A 15,996-nucleotide genomic window follows, 5' to 3' on the forward strand; every position below is an offset into this window, starting at 1 on the left:
ATCTGTACCCAGTGGTCTTCAGGAATAACTCTTTAAACACAGTTGCAGCTTAAAATTTCTGTTCTCCTGGGGGCTTGTCTACTTTTAGGGTGATTTTCTTTTTATTTTTTAAAGAGTGTTTTTGGCAGTCTCTGGCTTTTTGTGACTCTCTATAACTTTTTTCAGAGAGTTCAGAAGTGAGTGTAATGAGATCAGTATGGCATTCTTTGTTTCTTTTGACTTGGCAGACTAATCCTGTAGTATATTTAGTACTTGCAAATCCAGGATTTTCTTTCCAGCTAAACGGTAGACCAGAAATTATAATTCACAGTTTCTAGGATGCTGCACCAATATGTTGAGGTACGGTAGGAAGAGGAACCTGACAAATCTTGCACCTTTTGATAATGCACACTATTAAGGTGAAGGTCATTAGAATGCCTGCAGTGGCAGTGCAGTTTTTCTGCAACTGTCTCAGTGTTGTGAAAAATCAGGGTAGTTTAAATCATGCTGCTCAGAAAAGGAATGTGATTTTTTTTTTTCCTCACTTACCATAAGTATGGGCATGTATTTTCAATTCACATGATTATTGTGGAATTTATTTTGTACATTTACGAAAAAGTAATCTTCCTTTTGAACGTCTGAAACCAATGCATGGTTCATGTGTCATTAAATTAGAAACTGCAGGAAAACAAAGAACCATCTGGAGACTTGGTGGGGGGGAGGTTGAGGTTTCTGGTTAATGTACTATCAACACAGGAAAAACTATAAAGAGTGTTTCAGCTACAAAAGGAGGCAAAGTGTGCTGGGCATTTTGTCTGATTGTTTGTTTTGTTTGGTTTTTTTTAACCATCTTGTTTTCATGATTAGGCGAAGCACCAGAATGAGAGACATGGACAATACCAAAACTGTGAAGAAAGAATGGTAGGTGCCAGTTCTCCCCTCTTCCTTTTTCCTCTTACTTTTCTATTGCTGTTTGTGTGTCCTGTCATGACTTGTCAAACTTTATGTTAAATTTTAAAATTTTGGATTTGTTTTTCTGTATCCACCTGCTCCACATATACTGAAGTTTTAAAAAAAAAAATATTGGTTTGCTAAAAGATTTTTCGCATAGCTGGAAGGTTTCCTAGATGCAAGAAGCTGCATAAATATTTTTATGTAAAATAGAAAGGCAGGCTTACAAATTGCTAACTCACTGTGCACCTCTGTTTGATATGGACGTGTTTGGTTTTCCAGTTATGTTTCTGAGGTAAAGCATAGTGAATACCTAGATTAATTCTTCAAGTTTCTGTTGTTCTATTAAGTGGGGACAGCATACTTTTGAAATGTGTTCTCTAATGTTGTTGAGTTTTTCTTTTGTTTAAAGATGTTAATCTGTAGGGATTCTTAGTGTTGCATAGATGCACTGCAAACAATTCCTTTTTATGCAAGTGTATCTAATTACCATTGAAGTAAGCATTGCTCCTCTTGAATTCAATGCAGAGTTTTATGTAAAACGGGGTATTTTTCAAAAGCTGGGATTTTTTTTTTTCTGAATTGCTTAAAATAGACTTTTCTGAATCTCCAATAGGAATAACTCCTGCAATGTTTACCAAAAGCTGCATAATCCTCTTACTATGCAAAGAACCTAAACTGAAAGATGGTCATTCATTCAGGTTGCATATTTCTGCATTTTGATTGGTGAAAATCTAACAAAAACAGCTGTCGCATATACAATGTTCTATAAAAAGATGTGGTTGATGCATCTTTTTTAATACTCCGGCAGTCTCCACAGTATTGAAGTCTTCTATTGTATTTCTTCAGTGTGCTCAAGTGGTGTTGAGTCACTCGTTCTTGAGTTTCTGTAGTGTACTTTCAAAGACAGTAATGGCAGTTCTGTGATGGTGCTGGGAATGGGGAGGTTCAGGTGGGCGTGGGGGAGTAAATCCTAGAGCAATTTTCTTGTATGTGGTTTTTAAAACTTACGGTAAAGGAAGTCACCCAAGCCTGTATCACTGGCGTGCAGTTAAATGTTTGATGGTCTGAATTAGAAGTAGGAATCATCTAACTTGCATTCCTTGCTCTGATACCAAGTTTAGAAGCTTCTGCATAGATGAATTCACCTTTTCTGTTGTCATTCTTTAACGTGTGCTTCTGAAGTGCAAGTAGTAGCCGTTCAAGATTCGTAAGAAGTTTCTAGAAAAGGCACAACGCAAAGTTGACCTAATGTTTTGTAACAACCAAGTAAGCTGGGTGCAAGGGAGCATGCCTTTTACACCTCTTGGTACTGAACTTCCAGGGTAACTGTCTTCTAATGTGTTCTCTCGGGCATCATTTTTACTTATGTCTTTGTTCTGCAGGATGTGTAAATCAGGAACCAATGATCAGATTTTGAATGGTACAGAACAAAACTGTGACTACTTTGTAGATAACCTTTTTGAAGAAGCTCAGAAGGTTGGTGCTATATGTATGCCCCCAACTACAGTCAGAAACCAGGTAGGCAGTGAAGAAAAAATACTCAGGTTTAACATAATAGCACTCCAGGAGTGCTCTGGCAAACAAATGCAAGAAGTCCAGCAGTCTTATCCAGTGCATCTGTAAATAAATGCACACACAATTCAGACAGCAGTAGGAACAGTCTCCCATCTCTTAGTCAACCAGGCCTGTGCTTCTGGCTCTTACTGTTTTATAGCTGGCATTGGCTAATGCACTTCTGATTTATTAGTAAGGAGAGCGAGCTGATCATGAGGTGCAAGGAATGACAACTACTATTACGTAAGAAGTTGTTTAAAGAGTTGCAGCTTTTTTATGCAGAGGCATAGCTCAAATTTTTTTCATTTGCTCTCATTTGTATAGTTGTGGTAGTAGTGGGATGTTTAGTATGGGTTTCCATCTCAATGATTCTATCCTTTCCATATTTTCTGTTACTCCCCAAAGACTGGTAAGGGGCTGGAGAAAAGGCCATGTAGAACAAAGATGTCAAGAAGAAATTTGGAGTGGGTATTGCTGGAAATTACGTTCATGGATCCCCATCTGAGCCTGAGAGAAAAGGAGTGTCAGGAGCAATACCTTAAGTTGCAGTTCTGAAATAGTGTTCCGTGGCAGTACTTGTGTCAATGTCTAAATGGGAGGTTAGTGTGGTATAATTAGTCCATGTTAAACTTGCATACTGGTTCACTGTAGAGGAACCGTCCCGTGATGAGAACTCCTTCCATAAGCATTGGTGCCATGAGATGCAAGACTTCTTAAAGGAGTCTGATCTTGCTGAGTGCTATATACCTTTTTGACAGAATACCAACCAAAAGAGAAGGAATTTTATTCAGCCGTTCGTACATGCTGTGTATTTATGTAGCAATCATCTTCGAACAAGTCAAACTGCAAAAAAGGAAGAAAAAAAAGAGAGAGAGAAAATTGTCAAGTACTATCAAGCCTAGCTGAAACTAATTTCCAGCTGAGGTGAATTCTGCATTTGTACATGCTTCATATACCTCACATATGGCCAAGTATCTGTCAAGGCAACGTTATTTCAGGGGTCAGACCTGGATGATCAAATGCTTCCTTAAATGACATGATGCATAAATACGAAAATGCAATCCCAAATATATCCATGTTAAAGTTGGAGAGATTTCAGTGAACAGTGTGAACGTTACAAGTTGAAGTAGTGGATGTTCTCTGGCAAAGTTAATGAATTGCTGAGAATTTATTTTTTCATTCCCTTAACACCAAGATTTTGAATATACGCAGGAATTCAGGGGTAACATAAATGTATGACTGTCTGAAAGTAAATTTTCTGATACTTGCTGCATTTCCTGAGTGAAAGGCTTCTGCATGCATTATCTCAATGCCTTACTTTCAGAAAATCCTCCTGAATGATCAGAACGAGGCTTTACCCTAATAAATCCCCAGCTGGACTATTCTGGTAGTTGGTGTTCCAACACCAAGTGTGTGTGCTCTCATATTAGCTCTTGAAGAGTTGCAGCTGGCTGGGATCTTCCAGCTCTTTTTTGGCTGCTGAATTGAAGGAGTGTTCTTGACCTAGGAAAGCAAAATGATCGGGGGAAGGTTTATTTCTAACCCTGATTGACAGAAGATACTCAGAAATGTCGCTTACGCCTTGCAGTTGCTCTGCCTGTTGGCACAAGGCTGAAACAGATTATAGTGAGCCTTCTCTTGGCATTTTTAGTCCATGCAGTGGATGATTTACAATCACAGGGTATTGTGGGTATACCAAACTGGTTTTACATCGGTGTTATAATGAGAATTGTAATTACTTTCTAGGTTGATGTAATCATTAAACTTTGGAAAAATGGGTTTACAGTAAATGACGGTGAACTTAGGAGCTACACTGATGTTGCAAACCAGCAGTTCTTGGACTCCATTAAGAAAGGGTAAGTTGAGTTTTGTGTTCTTAATCAGCCTGAGTTGATGTGCTTTGGATAGCACTTAGCTGATGCTCTATACATTTTTTAACATAGTTGCTTGGCTTTGCTGCACTGCAGTATCCCTGTAGGAGCGTAGGCCACTGCCTGTCTCAGTACCTGCAGTGCTAATGGCTGTTTTAACATCAACAGATTTAATATAGCTTTCAGTTGCAGTAGTCATACAGTTGCTGATGAAATAGATAAAAGTGAGTGTTGGTAGGGGGCACAGCAGGTGCAGAATGAAATAAAGAATAAATCAGAGTGCCCAGTAAGAGCTACTGATCAAATGGTACTTTGACTAACGAACTTAATGCACAAGTGGTTGAGTATTTCTGTTTTTGTGGTCTTTGTTTTTGTTTTATTGATGAATAGCCTTAAATAGGCACAGTTGCTCCATGTAATGTCAAGAAACTCTGATCAGTCTTAAATTTCAGACATTTTTCCTTGTACAAACTTGTGATTTCAGTCATTTGTGTGTATATAGCAATCTTACTTTTATCCCCCTGTTAAAAATTAGCATGCTATCCTGATTTCTGGTAGTGTTTGCAGTGTTGCCTTAAAAAAGCAGCTTGACCATACAAACCAATGTAATTTTGAGACTTTAATTTGTAGTCTGTTTCCTCACCCCATACAAATGGAGAGGAGAATATAATTTTATGGAGAATATAATTTAATAACTCCTCTTGAAGTATGTGAGATTACTAAGACATTGTATTTTTTGTCTTTTCCATACTTCCCTAGGCCATCAAAAATACTAATTTTACAGTACATTTCTCCTTTATGGCTGTCACCTGTGTTAGTTGTAATAGCAATTAACTGCATCGTTTAAAGCACTTTGCTTTCTTTGTGTGCATGCATCAAAAGTTTGCCACCTTTCTTCCACCATTTGTTTGTGAGATGCTAATTACGAGATGGTTCCTGCATAATCGTTGATGGTAGAGAAGCACTTAGTACAGCTCCTGTGCCAGCTGAGCCCCACCACCCGAAAATGTAGTATCTGCATCAGAGCTCATAGACAAAGGCATTGTTGTGTTCTGCTTAATGCAAGTAAAGCATTACCGAGGTGATGTTACTGCACTAAAGAGTGTAGCTATTAGTGATGATCTAATTTTTAAAAGCTGAGATTTGTGTTTATTTGTACACATTGTGTCTAAACTCAGTTCTTTCTCTTTAAAAGTCAATTGTCTTTTTTTCCTTCTTGTTTTACTATGGGGATAAAATAATTGAACCTTCTGCTGCAATGTATGGCAATACTGAACTTCCTACATATCATGTGCTTTAGAGTGGTAACTGCTGAGTAAATTTGAACATCATTCAACAACTTCCATAATTATGTCTTTTTTTTATTGTTCGCTTTCTAGTTAATTTGCAGTTCAGGACCTTGAACTTGTTTGTATGTCATGTACTTAACATAACTCTTAGTAAATACTTGTGAAGTTTTGGTTTTTTTACAGCATCATCCTTGAAAGGATAAACATACAACAGGTATTAATGATTAATCTATTTTGTATACTGAAAACAGTATAGTAGTTATTTTCCTGACTTTTTTTTTTTCTTAAGGGAACTGCCTTTTGAGCTACAAGAAGTTTTTGATAAGGAGGAGGTAGACGTGAAAGTGGAAGATAAAAAAGATGAAGTATATTTGTCATCGAAAAAGCCAACGTTTCATCCCTTTTCTGGACATGGTTACAGATTAGGAAGGTGAGTAGTCTGATGTGGTCTGTGATTGAGTAACTGAGGGTAACTATACCTATGGTAAAGGATCTTGTAATTCAGGTTGGAAGTGACCTCTGGAGTCCTCTAATCCAAGCTCCTGCTCAAAGTAGGGTCGGCTGTGGGGACAGATGAGGTTGCTCAGGCTTTTATCCGGTTGGGCCTTGAAATCCTGCAAGAGTGGAAGCCTGCTTCAGTGCTGGACTGTCCTCATGGGAAAGAAATTTTTCCTTATATCCCGTCTGAAAGTCGCTTGTTTCAATTTATGTCTACCATGAAGAGCCTGGCTCCCTCCTCCTGATGACCTCCTGTAGACCCTGGCGGGCTGCTATTAGGTGTCCCCCGCCGACACCATCTCTTCCACAGGCTGAACAAGCCCCTCTCCTTACAGCCTGCGGCCGTCTTGGTGGCCCTCCGTGGAACTCGCTGCAGTTTATCGACATCTTTCTTTTATTTTGGTATACCAAATCTGAATGCAGTATTTAGGTGTGTCTAATGAGTGCTGCTAATTGGCTCCCACAATCTACTGGCTGCGTTCCTGTTAATACAGCCAGGATGCTATTGGCTTTCTTTGTTCAAGGTCTCAATATTAGCAGAACTGTTTCTAGCTGAAAGGCTGTCACTTCTATTGTGTGATTCAAGGGAAAAGAATCTCTTTTAAAGCTGTATGTGCAATACTTCGTGTGAGAAGAGGGGGATATGACAATCCCATAAAGGGAACTGAAGAAGTAAGAGGTTATTTTGCATTCTCTTAAAATTCTTCTGTATTTAACCATGCATTTATTGCAGTAAGACATTTTAGCGTGTTACAGTGATCCTCTTTCCTTTACTCCATGAGTCTCTTGCGGTTAGAGAGTGTCAGCCACTAATGCCAATGCTAAAACTGGACTTGATTTAAAACCAAACAGTACTGTACTTTGGAAGGCTGTTGTAGAGAGGCAGGCCAGGAGTTCATGTATTTGATCCCTATGACTTTTGCTTACTCCAGCCAAATTATCTGCTTCACATATCCCTGTTATAAGTCTTACGTGCCTATAAAAGCAGACTTCAGCCTAGGGAACAGAACACATTCAGTGACCAGGAGCCTACAGGAAGCCTTCACAGGTGGGACTGCTTAGTGAGCTGCCGACTGGGGTTAACAGACTGTGGTGAAACCTTAGGTGAACAGCTTGTTTCGATTAAGTGGAAAGGGCCCAGTGCTTGTGCTGAGAGAAAGTGTGACCTGGGTAGGAACGGATGAGGCAGGGGAAGAAGATAATAACGCACAGAGTAAGAGACTAATAACAGTAAAGGATGAGTGGTTCCAGGCTGCCTCAGAGAAGCAAGTATCTGTTTTATCAGTTTCATCTGTTTCTGTAGCACAGTCCATTCAGTTGCTACATGCTTGAGTAGATACGGTCAATAGAGAAAATCATCCCTTGAGAGATGGATGAGATGCTGCAAGATTTCCTTTTGGTAGCACTGAAATCCTGAGCAAACGAGGGTCAAGAACTTAACCTTATTTTATCTACAAGTAGACCTGTATATAGCAAAAGCAAAAAGATCTTCAGTGTGCTGGGTTTCTGCTGCTAACCAGTGCTAAATGGTAGGTTGTTCAGTTGCTTGTCGTGCTTTGTCATGCCTACAGCAAGTAATGATTTTGCTTCCCAATAGGTGAGTTAAGTTCTGGAAACATGTTATTCTGTGAATTTCAGTTGACTGGTGTTGTATACTGAGACATCCTACAACTTGCTCAGCATTTTTTTTCTTTATGGACTGGATAAAATGCTTTTTTTTTTCTTCCCCTACTCTTGCTGGTCTATTCAGTGCTATGCTATCAGAGCCTTTTCTTTAAAGATGAGTAAATATTTTTGCTGATGTTGGAAAACTGAGCCGTAAGTGCTCTTACTCCATAAACTAGTGCTCGCTTCCTGATGTTAATAAGTGTCCGGTACATGTGTATGATACTCTTTCAGCAGAAAAGCTTTGTGGTGAAATAGTAGTGCTGTCTGAGACCTGTAACAAGTTTTAAGCTATAGAACTCCCTTTCCACAGTTGCATTTGTGTGCTTAATCAGAGATGAAAGAGGCAAATGACAGAAGAGTTTACTTCAGTTTATGACGTAGCTAAATTTCTGCTTATCAAATAAACATTTTTTTAATGGTCTGTAGATTTTCTGCCAGTGTTCCCAGATGGATGGATTATGTGGTGGATGAATCATTATGAATCGGTCTGTTGACTGGCTCATTAAAACTTTTGTTGGAGGAAAAATAGAGGAACTAGAAATATGTTTGTTGATATAACTCAGATAAGCTTGATACTCTCCCTTTTTATTATACAGGAGAAACAAATGAGACTTACCAGACTTTTCCAATATACCTTATGAACCTGTATAACTAATGGATATATTCTGTTTTATCTACCATCATTCAGCTGCATTTAATAGTTTGGGACTATAACAAGATTTGCAGCCACACTTTTCTATTAAGCTTATCAATGCATTTTAAAGACTGCTTCAGAAGCATGTTAATTAAACTATTGACTGAAATCCCTTGTAGCAAAGTGGACTTGCTCTATAACCTCATTAGGGTAAAACATTATGTGTCAAGCTTCTTAACTATTAGTCAGGGTAAGGCATGATACCTAACTCTTGGGCTTTTTCGTTTCAGAAAATTGACAGGAGGCTCTTATGTCTCTTCAATCTTTAGTTTACATCTTCTTTTGATAATCTTATAAAAGGAATAAGCCTTTAAAAGGGGTGATAATACTTTGATCTCAGGCTAGTAAGAGACTTAGATTCTTGGTTTGTGGCTTTAGTCAAAGCTCCCACCACTAGATGGCTTTATCTGTCAGTTCTACAAGAGCAAAGTTATTAAGTATAGAAATGCTTTAAACCTTGGTGAATATATATCTTCTAACTTTCTCTTGCAGCTTAGCTTAACATGTTGGCTTCAGTTTCACGCATACTTGCTATTGAAAGAATCATCTCCAGTGCCTATCACAAATTCTGAGATATGACCATGAGGGAAGTCAGTTTGAGAATGACACCAAAATCTGTATCTGTTCGAGACAGTTGTCTGAACTACAACTGTGACTGATGGGCTAAAATGCAGTTCAGCCTAGGCTAAACCAGAGGCCTGGCAGCTGCATGGTTGACTGCCTCTCCAGCGTCCACTGTATTCGAGACAGCTAGCTCACTCGTGAGTGCTTATACTTCAGTATCTGAACCTGGAACTGAATACCACTGATCGAGTAGACAGCGAAAGCTGATCATTGCTGAACTGAAGTATGACTTGAACTTTTTTTTTTGCTCTGCTCCTGAGACTGTTTAACATTATCTTGCTGGTGCTCAAGCTGTCTTTTCCAGATCTGGAGGGCAATTAGGGTTTATTTTGTATTGAGGTCAAGCATGAACAGAAGCTGAGTGTGGGATAAGTAAATCAGTAGAGGCAGGTGGGTGATAGTAAGTCACCTGTACTTGGGAGTACCAGAATGTTGTACAGATGTGCCTCTTGGAATCTGTTGGTGCCAAGTTCTTGTGCCCCAGCTGATTTCTGTGTGATGTGAACCAGTCAATTCTGTGCCTCTCATCTGCCTCCAATTGCAGTAAACATCTCTTATCACTCACTTGGGAATGAGATTCCTTGATTCTCATTCTTTTTGCAGAGTTTCAATGGAGAAAGTAAAAAGTGCCTCTACTGGCTGATAGCCTAGAAGTTAGGGCACTTAACTACGCGGTAAGTAATAAGAGCTTTTGAAATACCTCAAACTAAGAAGGACTTGAGCCCAAAACTCTAGCTTTATTAGCCTGAATATATTAAGTCATTAACCATCTTTGTTTTAATAATAAATTGGCTGTGACTTTTCTGCTTTATGATTAAACTAAGTCAGGTACAAGACCATAAGGATGCAAGGATGGGGTTTGTCCGCGAAGCAGATGTAGTATTGTTAAGACTGTTATTCTATGGCCATTGTTTACTGACTTCTCTCTCAAGAAATAGTAACTCATCAGTTTTCTGTGAGAGAAAGCTTTTCCGCAAACCACCATGAAGTGTGCATGCAGTCAGTGACCACAGCTGAGCCCAGAGAAGAAATGGTAACTCCTTAAATCACTGCTATTGTTTTGCAAGCAAACATCTGGTTATACTCACATGAGCTGACGATATGCCCATTGGATCAGGCCTTATGATGACTTAAACAGTACATGCTGAACAACCTTAGTCCTGAAAGAAGCACTAAGCTCTAGACATTTCTTCAGAATAAAAATTTTTGCCAGGAATTTTTTTCTTTTTTAAGACCATGCACTTGGACTGAGGTCCCTGTATTCTGTCAAGTCATTTTATGGATCTTTGCCCTTATGGTAGGGTCAGCTGTTGAAAGTGCCTTAGGAAAAAACAAAATCCAACTGCTGTGTGCATAAGCCTGGATTTTCACATTAAATCAATTTCTCTGATAGATGAGTAATGCTTCTAAGCTGAAATAGATGATGCTGGGGTCTAAATCAAGGCTAACAACATTCAGTTAAATTGAATTACTTTAATCGCATTATGGTGAAAATTAACAGAGTGTGCAAATTCAATACTCAAACCCCTTAAAGTTTCACCTGTGTGATTAGAGTACAAAAAAATGCACGAAGAATCTTCAGACTGTTTCATCTCCTGTGTATTCATATTTAATCTTTTGATATTTAAGTTCCCTTCTGTCTTGTAAAAATGTTCGACTTGAGCAAACTGAAATTCTTTAGCATATTGAAGTCTTCAAGACTGCAAGTACTGGCATACAGTTAAAAAAAAAAGCTGACATTTATGTCAGTATTCCTATATTTGTTTAAAAAAGTTGTCATCAATGCATCCTGATACAGGACAGAAAGCTCCAGAAGCAGAGGTCTGGAAGAAGGTTCAAGCTTACATGTGTACACAGAACGCATAACCTCATATGGCTTTTCTTTTCAGTGCTACTCCAAGGATAGTCTCTAAAGTAAGAGATGATCATCAAGGACCTGACAACAAAAGACACCTGCCTTTAGTACCCTTAAATGATTTGGAGCCTATCACTAACATTCAGATCTGGTTGGCTGATGGGGAAAGGATAATTCAGAAATTCAATGTTTCTCACAGGTAAGATTTGTTTTAGCACTGTCATTATGTATTTGCCTCTGAACTATTTGTCCTATGCCTGTATGCATGATAAGTCTCTAATTTCTGTGCATAATCTACCTCCTCAGTTCACTTAGCATTGGACTGCTGTTCAGCTGTATCTAGAAAACCTCCTTTCAAATTTTGAGAAGTCTTTTAGCTGACAAGAGAGGAGCATCAGAGGACTGTGAACTGATGTTAATAGTCAGCACATAACTAAGCATAAATGAAAATCTGAGGAAACTGTAGGAGTGCTTTGTAGGTTAGTGGAAGTTAAGGTGTATGTATTGCTTGTTACTAAAGGAAACAGCTTTTAAGATGACAGGTCTCACAAAGTGACTACATCTGGAGCAAATTGCTTAGTAAAAAGCCTGCTAGTCATTGGGCATAGACAGCACCACAGCTGGGAGCTGGAGGATGAGCCAGAGTAACCTCTAGGGAGGGCCAGAGTCAGTGCATGAGGCAGGGGAGGTTCACCACCAGCATGTCAACATGGGCAGAATAGAAAGCATCCAACGTGTTTAATTCTTAATTAGTAAAATTTCCAGTTCCCAAAGAGGCTTATAAATGGGGATAACATCAGAAGGTGTCAGCACAGCATATGTATGCAGGAGCTTTGAGAAAGTAGGATTAACTGTTTAACATTGAATTGTAGAACTACTGTCTTTAGAGACCTTTCTCAAATTTGTAATTTGAGAAATTACTCCAGTACTATACAGTCACATCATAGGCAAAGGATATGTTGCCTATGCTTCTTTGTGAAGCAATTTAAAGTGATCATAGATTAATACAACCTAGGATGCTGTCAAGATAAACTGTAAGTCTTTGAGGCTGGTCGGAAGAAAAGCTCCGCGGTTGAAAGTTAATGACTGTAACTTTTCTTTAACTTGTACTAATTTATTCCTGTTAGTGGCCTGAGGTACGAACTGAAACACTGTTGCGATGTACTGCTGAAGGGTCAGTTGCTATTTTAATTATAAATGCTTCATTGGAGGGCTTAATATCTTAATTATTCCAGGTTTCACACATTTAAGTATATTTAGAAACTTTTTGTCTTCATGGTAAATAGCAGTTTGAACAGCTGCTAAGTGCTTTTGGAGGAAAAAAAAAAAGTCTGAGATAAGCAGAACAACAGCCTTACTGATGCGATGCTCTTTTTGAAGTAGTTTGCACTAAATATTCCATCATAACATATCCTCTTGCTGCAAGACCAGCATGTGTGTGCTGTATACAGTATTTGTGTATGACCTAATAAGGAATAGGGGGAAATCCTTTTAGAGTACATATCCTTAAACATTATGATTGCATGTATAGCACTCCTTTCAGTGGAGAAGCAGAAAAGTCAACTATTTGTTAATTAAACTATAGGTAAATAACCTGTAGCACATATATTGCAGTGCCTAGGTAAGTTGATTACTTTACCCTTTTGCAGATACAATGTGTATGTGCCACAGTAACCACTACTTTATATATTACTTGATTACTAATGAAAGATTGAAGTTACAGCATTGGAGCAAAAGTGCACGTAGCGTTGTGTTGTGATTTAACCCCAGCCGGCAACTGAGCCCCACACAGCTGCTCGCTCACTCCCCCCACAATGGGATGGGGGAGAGAATCAGAAGGGTAAAAGTGAGAGAACTCGTGGGTTGAGATAAAGGCAGTTTAATAGGGAAAGCAAAAGCTGCGCACGCAAGCAAAGCAAAACAAGGAATTCATTCACTGCTTCCCATCGGCAGGCAGGTGTACAGCATCTCCAGGAAAGCAGGGCTCCATCACACGTAACGGTTACTTGGGAAGACAAATGCCATTACTCCGAATGTCCCCCCGCTCCTTCTTCTTCGCCCAGCCTTATATGCTGAGCATGACATCATATGGTATGGAATAGCCCATTGGCCAGCTGGGCCAGCCGTCCTGGCCACGCTTCCTCCCAGCTGCCTACGCACCTGGCAGGGCACAGGAAAATGAAAAGTCCTTGACTAGCGTAAACATTACTTAGCAACAACTAAAACATCAGTGTGTTACCAACATTATTCTCATCCTAAATCCAAAAGACAGCACTATACCAGTTAATAGGAAGAAAATCAACTCCATCCCAGCTGAAACCAGGACACATTGTTATACTGCAGTATGGGGAATCGAGGAGACATGAGAGTGAAGCAAGTAGCAGAGCAGTGCTGTAGGAATAGCACACATCACTATGTCTTGAATCGAGTTGTGTCCCTTCTTGAGCAGTTGCTAAGTTGCTGTGACCCTGGAGCATCAGGTAGGGAGCCTGGAAAGGAACTTGTTCATCCTAAAGCAGATAACTGGTGGGTAATTGCCTGAGTTGCTCTTGGGACCCAATAAACTTTGATGGAATGCATTTAGACACCTGTAAATGTCCAACCAAAAACTTATTCCTGCTTGAGGTTTTTCAGGCTCTAGGTTTATAAGACCAAGTACTGTCTCTTAATTGAGGCCTGCATGCAAAGGATTAGATGTTGGCTGTATCTGTCCTAGTAAGTATGGCTAAGGCATGAAAATTTGGTCATCTGTGCTGCTAAACTGTTAGGATGGCTTTCCCCCAAGCCAACTAGCACTTTCTCAAGTAATATCTAGGCTTGGTTCAGATGTTAGCTCAGGTCATGGACCATTCCCAGGAGGCAGTAAACCCCATGGGCTACCCTGTGCGTGGGGGAGAGGAAGGATGAGTTTAATAATTTGCCAGTAGCCAGTCTACCAATTGGCCTCAGGATCAGAGTGGGCATTGACACTACGTTTATTTTACTGGTATAGATGTATCCTGTCATCTTCATTTTCTAATTAAATTGGTTAATCCTGATTCTTCCACAGCAAAACCTCTGTCTTGCTCACTTGTTGCGAGGCTCTTCACACCTTAACAGGCAGCTTGAATCTGTAATGAATTCATTGCTGCACTTGCTTTGTTAGAAGGAGACTATATTTAGACCTAGTTAACTCATAAGCTATCCAGACAATTTTTGCAAACCCTTTTCCTTTATTATTATTATGGCTTTGCTACATGTACCACACACTGGAGGCATCTTTATTCTAGCTCTTGGCTACAGAAACCTCAGGTAAGAGCTCCACCAGCTGGTTAAGAAATGGTAGGCTTGTATAACTGCCATCTGAGCCATAGTGAAGTATTTGAGTGCTCAGAATAAGATACTCATTCTTTTTCCTTTGGGACTGCACTCAGAGAGTGCCAAACCTTGGTCCTTGCCTCCCAAGTGGATCAGGCACTTCAGGATACCATCTATATTCCTCCATTTCTATGCCATCAGCTATTACATGAAGTGGGGGTGTCATTCTCCTTTTGTGGTGGCTGTGTGTGTTATGCATATGGTCTGTGTTGGGATTGGAGTGTGCTAATGCTGAGTTTTCTTTTTTTCTTCTCAGAATAAGCCATGTCAGAGACTTCATAACAAAGTATCAAGGATCAGAGGGAAGTGTTCCCTTCACACTGACTACTTCGCTGCCGTTTCGAGAGCTGCGAGACGAGACACTCACACTAGAGGAAGCGAAGTTGCAAAATGCTGTTGTTGTTCAGAGACTCCGGAAAACAACCGAACCTTTCAGACTCTTAGTGATAAAAGCACCTGACAATGACTATAAAACTGCTGCTACACCTAATGGACAGCTCAAGAATGAGCAAAAAAACGCTATCAAAAGTACAAGATCAAATTAGCTTTTAATTGGCCAAAAACTACATACAGGTGGAACTAGACAAAACCAAAAATGTAACCAGCAATATCTGGATGCACTCTCATCCTCACGTACTGTGCTCTTAGAGAGCAAAATGTGTGCTGTGCTATCATCTGGTATAACAGAAGTATTTTCAGCTAACTTTGGTGGTCAGAGCCTGGCTATATAACCTAGCAGAGGTAACTGTACAACAGGTCATCCTTAGAACTTCCTTAGGTAGAAAGCTTCTTAGTTCTTTAATGAGTATATTTAGGCGGAACAGTTCTACGAGACTTAATTACTACTGATAGCACCTTTTAAGGAAAAATAGTATTTATTTTTGCACTTTGGACTAAAGTGAAACTGAACTGATTGGTTTCACTTACATTTCGGTGTAAACTGCTGCAGTTTGCATTCTTCTCACAGTAACTTTTAGGCAACAGATGCTGCAGGGAAGCTCACATTTGAACTCCTAACTAACTTGAAAATCTTCAGTATCAGTATCTTCAGGATTTAACTTTTATCACAAGATCTGCAGTGTAGTGTTCTATCAAGTGTTCACATGGCGGTAGGTGCATGTGTGAGAAGATAGAAATGAGGTAGTCTGTGCGTACTGCATATGAAGTGCCTCTGAAGGAATTGTTATTACCAACGGTTGAAGTGTTTTCTGCCTCTCTTGTGCTGCTACAGGTGTCTTACAGATAGGGTGATGTTAAACTACCTAGCTCATTAGGATAGAGATCCACTTTTAGCCTTGTCACACAAACACTTCAGCTTTCCTGGAGATTACCATACAGGAATAGTGGCTTAGAGGGACACAGTTGTTTTTGTACTATGTATCTGCCTTTGTCCTGAACTGGCCAGCTGATTGAGACAAGTTGTCGCCAAGTTTCAAAGATGTTGAAAATCCCTATTTGAAAACTGAGGTTTCTTCTCCTCCTCTGCCCCATTTCCATTCAAATCTTTTATTTTGGTGTTCGTGTACTCAAGGCATAAAATTTGTAGCCAACTATTCCATGTTTTGCTAAAGGAGAAATCAACATAAAGACTAAATATTTTGTACTGTGTTTGCTAAGTAGCATGTGGGTTTGTGAACGGAACTAGAGTCTCTA

At 39.5% G+C, this 15,996-nt stretch overlaps 1 protein-coding gene across 1 annotated transcript; it reads left to right on the top strand.

Annotated features, from left to right (window-relative positions):
- Window positions 1–851: 851 nt before the first annotated feature.
- Window positions 852–15,121, top strand: UBXN2A (UBX domain protein 2A). Its single transcript, XM_009585718.1, has 6 exons — window positions 852–900; window positions 2,316–2,451; window positions 4,234–4,343; window positions 5,937–6,077; window positions 11,021–11,185; window positions 14,600–15,121. The coding sequence occupies exons 1-6, from the start codon at window positions 860–862 to the stop codon at window positions 14,886–14,888; spliced, it is 882 nt and encodes a 293-aa protein (XP_009584013.1). The 5' UTR covers window positions 852–859; the 3' UTR covers window positions 14,889–15,121.
- Window positions 15,122–15,996: the final 875 nt, after the last annotated feature.

This window comes from Fulmarus glacialis, unplaced genomic scaffold (genome assembly GCF_000690835.1).
Source record: "Fulmarus glacialis isolate BGI_N327 unplaced genomic scaffold, ASM69083v1 scaffold42759, whole genome shotgun sequence".
In the NCBI taxonomy this organism is placed as follows: domain Eukaryota; kingdom Metazoa; phylum Chordata; class Aves; order Procellariiformes; family Procellariidae; genus Fulmarus; species Fulmarus glacialis.

Bases quoted from the DNA above. Each gene is read 5' to 3' on its own strand.
- UBXN2A (XM_009585718.1), top strand. From the start codon at position 860: ATGAGAGACATGGACAATACCAAAACTGTGAAGAAAGAATG. The intron at 901-2,315 runs GTAGGTGCCAGT...TTTGTTCTGCAG, and splicing joins AAAACTGTGAAGAAAGAATG to GATGTGTAAATCAGGAACCA. The intron at 11,186-14,599 runs GTAAGATTTGTT...TTTTCTTCTCAG, and splicing joins AAATTCAATGTTTCTCACAG to AATAAGCCATGTCAGAGACT.